This window comes from Lagopus muta, chromosome 7 (assembly GCF_023343835.1).
Source record: "Lagopus muta isolate bLagMut1 chromosome 7, bLagMut1 primary, whole genome shotgun sequence".
NCBI lineage: Eukaryota > Metazoa > Chordata > Aves > Galliformes > Phasianidae > Lagopus > Lagopus muta.
Genome location: NC_064439.1, coordinates 47,417,838 through 47,429,938, shown reverse-complemented (window position 1 = coordinate 47,429,938; position 12,101 = coordinate 47,417,838). Strand labels below are relative to the sequence as shown.

Here is a 12,101-nt window from a genome sequence, read left to right as displayed (position 1 = left end):
ACACAGTCCTATCCTCTCCCATTCTGACCACACGTGGTGACTCAGCACTGGGGTAACAGCACATAAAGAAAGGGAAACTCTCCTGCAATTTCTTATCTGCCAATTTCTACCAAAAACTTGAGTAAAAAAAACCTCTGAATTTCAAAGATTTGGTAAAAGTGAATTGATTGAACTCTATTCAAAAGAAGTAGAGGGGTATGAATTTTGAGCTTTCCACAGAAACTTTCACAAAAACTAGAAAACAATTATTATGAAAATCTTTCTCCAAGAGAACGTATGTTAAATTTGTGATTTTTTTCCATCTTCCCCTTGCCACACAAAACTCCAAAGTTTTCAGACCAAGAACTGAAGATCTGCTTTTCAAGAAATACAATGTTCTAACAATTAAAATCATATTTTCAGTGAATCATGACTACAACTTTCCTAAGTGATGCGTGCATTACAATTCTGTGCAATTGGTGCTCCCTAGAAGACAAACATGGATGCCTGTAATTCACTCACCTCGTTTCATCAATGTATACTGACTCAAGGACCGTCGCAGCATATTCCAAGTTCTTCTTTAGGTCTACAACAGAAGCTTCCCCTCTTTCTAGCTGCTTTACCAAAGATCTCAACCTGGAAGAGGAAAACAAAAATTGGGTAGAACAAAGAGAAACAGGTCTGAGAGTGGGAATTAGTTAAAAGCTGGATCCAGCACGACGCCCAGCGCACATGATTAATGTATGTAAGCTGTGGGATGTCCACAGAACTCTTTTAAAAATATCAGTCACCATGACACTGAACAAATGCCACGTTATGTTTGGGCTCAGGTAGGTCAGTGAGATGTGATAGTTCTCAATCATACTGAAATATGTTAAAACAGAAATCACTTGGAGTTCAACACCGGAGTTAAAAGAGCTGATTTCATCCCAGACAGAAGGAATCAAGTAACCTGGTGAGCACTGTCTGTTGATAAATTCAGGCACTGATGAGGGCTGTTTTACAGGCAAAGGTGCATTTGTGTGTGTTAAGAAATACTACTGCAGAAATACCATGCAAAGGTAAGGAAATACTACAAACTTCATTATACTACAAGGTCACTTTAGACTCGCCCATCTGTTAAACAGATTCCACAGAAGGTCTCCTATTAGGTTTTCATTAGGGGAAAACAGACTTTCTAACAACATAAGTCTGCACAGATGTCCTCTTAAAATGTTTGTTTTGATTTTTGCCCCGTGACAAATATAATTACCACATTTGCACTTTTTTTCTTTTGTATTTTCCCCTCCTTCATTTTCTACTTTCTGTTCCAAGTTAGGGAAAAAAAAAAAAGAAAAAGAAAGAAAAAAGAGAAGAAAATATAGAAGAGTGAAATCCCAATTAAAGAAAAAAGGTGCAAGCTCAGAATTAAAAAATTATCATTCTCTTAAAAGATCATGGGATAAAAACTTGACACACTAGAATGCTTTTGTCAGTGCCTTCATCTTTGTTAAACAGCAGTTAAATAAATTCAGCTGTGCAGCAGAAATGACAAGTTGTTTGTCCTGCTCACAATGCAGGAACGTATTGTAGCCATGTTGTCTAAAATCTAGCATACTCGTCTTCCTCAGCCTTTTCTGTAGGCCCAGCAGAAGGATAACCTTTTCCTCAAAATAATTCACAGCTCATGCCCTAAATTAACTCCCTGCTCTCACTTGATTTAGCACGTCTGGAGCCCAAATTGCTAGACAATTATAAATGAAATTCTTTACACAATGTGTATTTTCTTGCTATTACGCTGCTGTCACGGTATCAGTGCTCTCAATTAAAGTCAGTTTCCACTGGGCTGAGCTGAGAAGCACCCAGACTGCCCACGTGCACTGCACCAACAGCAACTTACACCTAGATTTTCTCCTGCTCCCCATCCCTTAAACACTGAGGCTTCCAAGAAAAAAAAAAAATCATTAAAAAAGCCACTGATTATTTGTCTGTGTTAGTCACATAAACACCACTCCTACTGGCAGCGCTCTCTTTGACACAGAGCTACATAATTAAACACATGAAGAATCTTGTACAGGAGGGGTCCACCTGCTTTGGGCAGATCAGCTCATCTTCTTGTTCGTTGTCAAGAAAGCAACAGTATTGTTCAATAATTCATTCTTGATGATAGAATGGGGAGAGAACAAAAGTAAGCAGTGGTTCAGAAGCTTTCTCCTTCCTTCATCCCATGTGTGGGGAATCTAGGGACATGATCTCTTAACTTGTTATCAGAAACACTGCTTGTACATGAGCCAAAGGGGTTAATGTGCAGGAGAAACATTATCTTGGGCTCCTCCTGACCTTCATTTCATTGACTGAACTACCAGGCAGCTCTGTGCCACAAGTCATTCAAAATTCATGCTCAATAGCAGCACAGTGAGTAACTGTTGCTTCACGGCACCAACATCCATCACCAGAAAAGATTATGCAGAGTACTGTGTGCATCAATCATCTGGCAAAACTGAAGCACAGTCATTACAATAAGATCTTGTCAAATGATCAGTTGCTCTCAGGCAAAAAAAAAAAAAATTACATTGTCTTTGCTTTGCCATCCATTATCTCTAACTCCTTCTGATTCATTGAGTCACAGCACCTGCTGCCCCGTTACTTCTACCAAATAAAGGACCAGAGACAGATTATCTTTAATGCATTCCACGTATCTTAGTTTGGTTGAAATAGTCCTAAATCCAATGACAAAGTTAAGGCCAGGCTGTTCCAATGAAGGGGATCCAGGCAAATTTATTAGCTGGAAAATGCCATCTCATGGTGGCTGAAGTAATTTTGGAATTCAACCAAATTCGGGAAAACATTTTAACTTACATAAAAACATTACAACAAACTTTCTACACATTTAATTTCTAGGAAATTATACTAAGGTGGAGCAGAGGGCAAGATTCTGACTTCATCTCTTTACTCCATAGACTAGTCATGGCAGAAAGGGAGTTGGGTTCAGTCACATGTACCACTGACAAGAAAAGGAGAAGTCTGTCAGTTTCCCAAAAGAAACGTGACAACACAATTATCACATTGAATGGAAGGAAACAAGTTCATTATTTATGTTGCTTCTATTGAAACTGACTGGAGAAGAGGAAGCTCAGAGTGACCCCATTGCTTTTTACAGCTCCCTAAAAGGGGGCTGTAGTGAGGCAGGGCCAGCCTCTCCTCCTAGGTAACTGGTGATGGGACAGGAGGTGATGGCCTTAAGTGACCAAGGGAGATCCAATCGGATTTTAAGAAACATTCCTGCTCAGGAAGAGTGGTCAAGCATTGGAACAGGCTGCCCAGGGAAGAGGTGGAGTCACTGTCCCTGGAGGTGTTCAGAACATGTGTAGATGTGGCACTGATGGACATGGTCAGTGCGCACGGTGGGGATGCGTTGGCAGTTGGACTAATGTGATCTCAGTGGTCGTTTTCCGACCTCAATAATTCTATGATTTTGACCTATTTCATAAGAACCAAAGCATGTTTTGCTCTATTCTGTTTTTAAAAGTTCGTTTTAGAATGACCAGAACCTATATTTTCATTCTTTCTTTTCCTTTTCGTATCAGAACTAAAATTTCTCCTGGGCCCAGCCCCATTGGAGTCCAGACAATTATTGTGAAAAAAGGAGACACCAGGTGTTAACCATCTCCAACATTAAACTGTTTTAAGACTACTGCACTCATCACATGTATTTCTCAGACTATGGTCACCAGCAGAGCACCTACAGAGAACCACTGGTCATATATTAGCTGTAAATCCAGTTCTTTAATTATAATGATACAGCTAATGCCTTTCTAAACGAGATTAGCAAAGGCAGCTATTTCCTCTACTCCAAAAATTCTCTGTAATATCCAGACCACAAATTCCCCCTGAACGCGTGCCAAATCCTATGGAAAAAGTTTGGGAGCCCTTGTTCTCTGTACAGTTATTTCCCATTTTATTCTTCGGAATAATATTGTCACTGCCCAAAGGAGAAGCCTAGCCCTGTACAACGCTAAGCATTTTCAACTTCCTCTGAACCCACAGACAGCTCAGGCAGGTGTAAGCTTTAGAAAAAGAGGCTAGGCCATTTCCAGAAGACAGCTTTCCCTTGGAAAGACAGCGTGGGAATATCTGCTTGCAATCACCATTAAAACCTCAGCAAATAAGCCCACTGAATTCAAAGCAAGCAGGATGGCTCTTCAATGATGGTGAGAGGTTAGCCAAAGACTATGCCATGCCACAGTGCTGTTGGCACACGTTTCCCTACAACATTCACTAGCATGTTTATGACTCAGGTCGACAGAAAATAAATGAAATTAATGAACTTGACTTAGTCCATGAAAGTTACACAGCTCAAAGACCCCATACAACTCTAAATACAAACTGAATAACGGGAAAATAATTAATAATAATGGAGCTGTTCTCAGAGCATTCTTGAAACCTAAAATTTCTGAGTAACATCTCCAAGTATTCTCCTGTTTCATTCAGAACAGTATCTGTGTACAAATAATTACCCTTAGCTAGAGGGCTTGCTTTTATTGTGTTTTTGTTGTTTGTTTTTTTTTTTTTAAAGCATTATATATAATTCCAGAGCACATTAACACCAGCACAGCCTGGATACCAGTCAGCTCCCATTAACATGCAAAGTGTATGGATTGTCTGAATACTTGCAGCAGGTTTCCTTCAACTAGCGTAAGTCTGCAAAGCTGCATGGCTCATCTCCACTTCTATTTTCAAAGCTTTAAGACTGTGATTCGCTGCACATTTTCAACAAAATGTGCTACTGGCTTCCTTCTGCACGAGCCTGAGAAAAAATATGTCCTTCTTCCTTTCTTTCAAAAAGCACCAATAGAGAAATCTTCTCCAGAATATGAAATCATTCCTCAGCTATAGTTCCACATAAATAAGACAGCTTGTTGTTCACAACAGTTCTGAGCTCTGTACTGACTTCTTCTGGATGGTGAACTGTAGTTGCTCAAGTGAAATGGAAGCCTCGAAAATAAAACACCCTGCATCGGTTTAAAGGAATCCCTTTAGGCTGACAGCACTGAAAACAGAAAGGAGATCCCAAAAAGGGGATCCTAACTGCTAGGAAAGCTGTAAAGTATTCCAGAAAGGAGAATATCCCTTTTCAACTCTTTTGTAGTTAGAAAGTTCCAGGTTTTACTGATGTACCCAGAACACGTGGAACAAGAATGCTTTGGAGACAACATCTTACTGAAGTTGACAAAAACTAGTATATGTAGTAACACAAAGCCAGGTTGTTAAGCTCTTGTGGAATGGTGGTTTCATATTCCAGGAGCTTTGGAATAAATCTTTCAAACTTCCATCAGAAATTGTCACAAAGGAAAATGCTCACAAAGCTTCTGTAAGCATGTAATAAATAATTGCAGTGTCATTCTGGTAGTGCACTCAGTGAGAGAACAGTTTGTGGGCTCCCAGTAAACAGAAAGGACCCTTCTAACACATTCTGCAAGAAATTGGGGCTGATCTCAACACCTCTTTTCTTGAGCAGTAGCTTTCTGCCACACACTCATCTCCTTCACTTACAAATGCCACCAGGTTTCGATGGAAGTGGGCATGCTTGAAAAAGGTCTTGCATTTGCATATGGGATAAGAATGCAAGTTGCTACATCTACATAAGAACTCATTACTAATAATGTTATGATTAATGTCAGATATGCGCATTTTTTCTCCAAAATATCGTCAGCATTAACTTTAGAATGGGTCACTACTTACTGCCCCGTTCATCACAGAGGTTCACCAGCTAAAACCATAACATGTGATTGATTGAAGCCATTTGCAAGTTCCTATGGATGGAAAGAAAGCTATCAAAATTAGACACTCATGTGGAGCTCCTTCAGCTTCAGCAAATCCTTGTGGCTCTGGCTCCAGAAGTCTGAATAAGAGACACCTTCTGTGTTTATGCAGCTTTTCTTAGTCAAACTACTCTTGAAAAACAAAGAGAATGATTTCAAGAACACCTCATTTGTGACAACATTCTTTTGATACCCAGCTCAAATTCCTCTTAAAAAATAATTTAAAAACTTAAATAAAATAACCAAGAAGCTTCAGAAATTAACAAGATAGTAATCAGAATTATTACCAAGTAGACCCATTTGCATAAATTCCAGCTTCAGCTTACGTACAGAAAAAGCCCAAGGGCTGCTACAAGCTGCAAAGACAAAGTCTGCTGAATTGAGAGACAAAACAAATGTATGGTACACGTTTCTTTCCCTTTTCTGGCAAACCACCATAAGTAACAGTTGCAAATTCATGAATAAGATTGAGAAACAGATGTTCACCATACAGTGAACCATGTTTCTATTCAAACACTAGTGCATAGAAATAGGCGCACATCTTCTACCTCACTCCAAAGGACGAACTCAAGAAATCTGATATTCTAGGGGTGCGCCACAGTTAGAGATCCTGTGCAGACCAACTAAGCAGGGATTACATAGAAAATCTGTCAGATGCTGCAGGACTGTATCCAATTAAGTGTAAAGAAACTATAGACTTAACGTACATGACATTTACTGTTGCACAAAAGGAAAAGCAGACTGCATGTGGCACATCTCATAATGCATCAGCCACCGTCAGCTGGGTTGCCAAAAGCCTCCATGATGTGCACTGAAGACCTTCTGGTGCTCCATTCAAGTAGCAGGTTGGGGAAACAGATACAGAATACTCAGGAAGTCATTGAGAATCTCACCATGCTTTTTCACAACAGCACTCATGATTCATTCCATGGTCTGCCACATCTCAGTCTAAGGTTCTGCATATATAGCAGGTATGAACTGCCAAGTCACTGTATGGCCTTCCTCTTGTGACCTGAAATATCCTTCTTTTTTGAATTTTTAAATACAGTAAGTTGCAGCACTCAGAAGCATGACAAGGCAACCGTGAAACCGCAGGATCTCTGCATCTGTTGAAACAGAAATCCAAAGACAGCAAAGGAGGTCTCTCAGAACCAAGCCCTTCCAAATCAATGGGGCTTTTATAAAAATGACATCAGTTATGAAATCTCAGACACAAATCTAGGGAATGATGGCAACAAATTCTCCATTTGCATTTTTAAAAACAAGTATCTGAGAGGAGCTGTATAAATTCCTACTTTTACTGATATAAATACTGATAATTCCACATTATCAGTTCAATGTTGGTGCATCTAATGATGCGTTCCCCTTAGTTTTACAGAGACTGAATCTTTTTCTTTGAAACCACAGTTATCACATTTCTCAATCCCTGAACAAGGCCATTCTTCCAAATGATGCCAGCAGATGGCTTTGTGCAAATCTGAATGTCGGAGGTTCACACAAGCTCTCTATTTAATGATCTTTGCAGAAATCAGGGAGAGTTCAATAGATTAATACCAAAATATTTTATTGTCATCTTAATTGTCCCCCATCTGTTATCATCAAAATATCTACAGGTGAAAGTCTGTAAGTTGTTCACACTTTCCAGTTCCTAAAACCAACCATGTTCCAGAGCGGCTTTTAGAAACACAAAGTGCAGAGCAGAGTGCATACAAAGTGTGAAGTTCAGGCAGGAGGACGCCTTGCCTTCAGAGGTGCCCTAAACAAAGGAAGAAGTTGTTCCCAGGCTGCTTCCTTTCAGATAACTCCCAGTAATCAGCACATCCTGAGACCCAGGTAAAGACTACATCTCACTTATACTCCACTAGCTATAGCTAGGGACAGGCACAGATCAATGGTACGCTCCTATACAACTTCAAAGCTCTTACTTGGGACTGGCTTTGGAAAACTTATCACAGAAGCACAGAATTGTGTAAGCTGGAAAGGACCTTTAGAAGTCATCTAGTCCAACTCCCCTGCAATGAACAAGGACATACTGTAGATCAGGTCACTCAGAGACCCACACAGCCTGACCCCAAATGCCTGCATATACAAGGCATCCAACACTTCTCAGGGCAACATGTCCCTGTGCTTCACTGCCCTCATCATAAGAGAACTTCTTTCTTATATCCCATCTAAATCTCTCTTCTTTTATTGGAAAGCATTTCCCCTTGTTCTATCACAACAGACATCACTGAAGAGTCTGTCCCCTTCTTTCCTACAGTCCCATTTTAGATACTGAAAGACTGCTATCAGATCTCCCCAGAGCTTTTTATTCTCCAGGCTGAACAGCCCCATCTCTCTCAGCTTGTTCTCACAGGGGAGATGTTCCACCCTTGGATCATTTCTGTGCCCTCCTCTGGACACACACCAACAGGTCCATGTCTCTCCTGTACTGAGGGCTCCACACTGGATGCAGTACTCCAGGTGAGGACTCACCAGCACAGAGCCGCAGGATCACCTCTCTTAACCTTCTGGCCATGCTGCTTTTACTTCTTTTATTTCTGCTTACTCTAGTGAACTCTTAAGGTTCATCTAGATCCCTAAGACAGCTTTATGCACTGATCCCACCAGAGATATCAGCCAAAAATTTGGTGCTATATTTAAATGTGCTTAAAAACCTCCACCATTTCCTTTCCACTTAAATGCTTACATCTCTCTGGGTACATTTAATATCCAGCCACTGAGACTTCTTGACACATTAAACATGTGGATCCTCATAGTTCTGCCTCAGATTTCTATTCCAGAAAAAATATTTCTTGGGATTATTACAATGCTAACTGATTAATATCTACACAGCTGAATCACTGGTCTAAAATGAGAAAAATGAGCTAAATCACTGCTAAAATATTACTTATCAGCATACTTAAGGTCTGTTACACGCTTTTTGTAGCCTTACAAATTCACTCTGAGAGTTCAGGAGTTCACCATACTTCTCATGTAATACTTTGTATATGCATTTGTTAGCTTAGGTATTTAACACAATTTTTCTCCAGACATAACTTACTTCCCTCTTTCCAGGAATGTATTAACAAATCTTATTAGAAGAAAGCCAGCGCTCCTTTTTTCTTGCCTCAAATTTTGCATATCGTTCCCTCCCGGTGGTTGCAATGCAACCATTTTATACTTCTAAATGCATTCACTTTCCCTACAATTAATTGCCTTTATTTTGGAGGGATCCATTCCCAAAGTCAACATCAAACACATTTTGCTAAAGGCTGGAAAACCAAGGCTGTCTCAAACTTTCAGCTGCACGTGTTAAACATGTTGAACGAGATACCTGCCATGTAGGGATTCTGTAACCTGGGCACTAACAGGAGAATCAAAGTCTTCAGAGAGAAATGGCCAGAAGAGGCAATTATAACAAGAAAGCTGGAAGTTGACAAACCACCAATTAAAAATTAGCTCTGTTAATTGCAGAGTTGCAGTTTTTTCAGAATAGTTGTCCACATAGTGGTCTTCACTGATACATCAGTATTTGCACTTTGCACTGCAGATTGCCTCCCTGCCTTCCATCATTATCAGCCAGACTAACAGATCCAGAGATAGTGTAGTGTACTACTAGTGATCCAACCTTTTAAGTTCACTAATAAGCGCATGATCTGGGTTTGTCCCTAAACCACAATCTGGCCACTGGAGCACTGATGGTTAAAATAAGTTAGAGGAAAGAATTTCTGAGCTATGTTCATTTCTCTGAGACTTCCACCTTCCATTTAGAGAGAAACTTGGACAACTTACGAAGTCTAGGAATAAACTTTTGCATGGTGGCTTCTTACCTCCTCATTTTAATTGCAATTACTAAACACTCTCTTTCTAAAACAGAAAGAACAGTCAGTATGACTGCTCCAGGTAGTACAAATTACAAGTTGCAAATGGAAAAGCTTCAGAGTTCTATGGAACACGCACTCAACGTGGGCCAAAAGCGCAGTTGGACAAATCTAGAGAGCATGACTGGGAAAAGACCTCTGGAGGAAATGGAAGCATTTGAAATTCACTGCTTCTTCACTGTAGCACAAAATAGATTACCAAGTAGACATAAAACAATGCTAAATTTGCAGTCAAAATTGTGAAAAGAAAATTGTGCAGCTGATGAAACAGTACATTGTAGGAAACTGATTTCATTCATGGCTGTTTGTGTAAGAAGGAACAAAGATCACCTGAGATTTCCTGCAGCTACTCAATGGAACACAAACAAAGCACTTCAAAAACATCTGCTAGAACTAACCCAAGGTTAGAAAGACACGGAAAATGTATTTGAATAGCAGTATTAAGAAAAGGGTGTGACAAAGAACAAGAAAAAAACTTCTAACGATTGTTTAGGAAAACAAATTCCTTACACAAATTACTGTTGTGTTTACAGGGTCATATGCCTTCCATCTCCATTTCCTGCATGCACTGTGATGTTCCACATGCTATGGAGGAGTGGAGGCCTCTAGTTGTAGATATCTGCAGAACAACCACCCTCACTCTCATGCTGAAATGGCACTGAAAACTTCAGCTGTATTCACAGCTGCAACACCCAAACTCTCTCCTGCCTCAGGCTCTGATGGAAGGTAGCATTAGCCCTCAAACGATATAAATTATTTCCTACTTTTCCTAGTAAATTATCATTCTTCAGATATTGTTAAGCAGGCGTGCTGACAATCACTGAATGGCACAATTTAATACCTTGGCACAAATACTACCTTGCTTCTGCCCATCTCTCCTTCCTGTCCTATTTTGCTGCCTCACCCTCAACTTTGGCTCTGGTGGAAATTTCACCGGCAGCATCTCCGTGATTTGCTTTGCTTGACCTTCCTAAGGCCTATTTCTGCTTTGTACCAGTAAGACTGCACAACAACATCAATACTGCAAAATGGGACAAAGAGATGCTGAAGCTGTCAGAAGCAGACTTCGCCATTCCCTTCCTTTAATGACCTAACACTTTGATGGCCAGAGTGGTGCATTCCAGCTAAAAACTTCTCAGGACCTTCTGTCCAGTAATGAACAGGGAATTTTTCACTAACACCATGTCAAATGACAACAGCATGGAAGCATCAGAGGAAAGGGAAGAGGTGTATCAGGACAACTAGTCTTTTCAAAACAATCATGTGAAGCCTACAGACAACGAGGAATTTTTGCAAGCTACTGAACTGCTAAAGTTTGTTTGAATCTTCAAGTAATAGAGCAAAACTCTTGAAGGCACAACTGACCTGCCTTTGCCCAGCTTTTTCCAATTTATATTACCTGCAATTTCTGTGTTAGGTTCACGTGGCAAGGTTTGGGTATTGGGCAGAACGCTCACAGATGCAAGACCTGCAGCTCCCATATGTCAGATCAGAGCCAGCTCCAGATGCTCCAAAAAGGACCTGCTGCTGCCAGAGCTGAGCCATGAGTAATGCTGGCTGGCTATGCCTCTGAGAAAACAGATTTAAGAAAGTGAAAAACTGCTGTGCAACAGCAAATGGGGGAGAGGAGTGAGAATATGCGTGAGGAACAGCCCTGCAGCCACTGAGGTGAGGGCAGGAGGTGCTCTAGGTGTAGAGCAGAAGTTCCCTGCAGCCCAGGAGAGTCCCATGATGGAACAGACTGTCCCACTGAACCCTACAGGCATAATGCAGATCAGATCTCTATGTGCAGCCTGTAGAGAGAAGCCTGCAGTGAGCAGAGGTTTCGGGGAGCTGCCACCCATAGGGATCTGTGCTGGAGCCATCTGCTCCTGAAGGATGGGCCCTGTGGTAAGGAGCTGTGCTGGAGCAATGCTCGGAGAGCTGCAGCCTGTGGGAAGCCCATATAAGATCAGTTTGAGAAGGGCAGCAGCCCATGGGAAGGACCACACGCTGGGGCAGGGGCAGAGTGATCATGAAGTGGCAGAGAAAGCATTATGGACTAACCACAGCTTTATTCCTTGCAAAAGAGGGAGGCAGAAGAGAGTAGATGGGATTATTAAGTGGAAACAGATTGACCTTCTCCATGCTGAATCTGTCTTGCCCGCAATAGTAATCAGTGAGTGATCTTCCTGTCCTTATCTTGTTCTCCGAGGGGTCAGTGCTAGGGCTGATAGTCTTTAATTTCTTCATCAGTGTCATCAACAGTGGGGTTGAGTGCACCTTCAAGTTTGCTGATGACTCCAAGCTGTGGGGTGCAGTTGACACACCACAAGAATGAGATGCCATCTAGAGAGATCCAGACAGACTTCAGCAATGGGTCCACGTGAGCCTCACGAGGTTCAACAGATCCACATGCAAAGTCTTGCACCGGTGTCAAAGCAACCTCCATTACCAATAAGAACTGGAAGATGAAAGA

At 41.1% G+C, this 12,101-nt stretch overlaps 1 protein-coding gene across 9 annotated transcripts in view; it reads right to left on the bottom strand.

Annotated features, from left to right (window-relative positions):
* LOC125695811 (dual specificity Calcium/calmodulin-dependent 3',5'-cyclic nucleotide phosphodiesterase 1C-like) overlaps positions 1 to 12,101 on the bottom strand; it is a 305,234-nt gene that overhangs the window by 72,497 nt on the left and 220,636 nt on the right. For all 9 annotated transcript variants that reach the window (XM_048950775.1, XM_048950766.1, XM_048950772.1 and 6 more), the window contains one exon: positions 502 to 615. In XM_048950775.1, the coding sequence (XP_048806732.1) occupies positions 502 to 615 (114 nt within the window). The remainder of the gene's footprint in view (positions 1 to 501; positions 616 to 12,101) is intronic.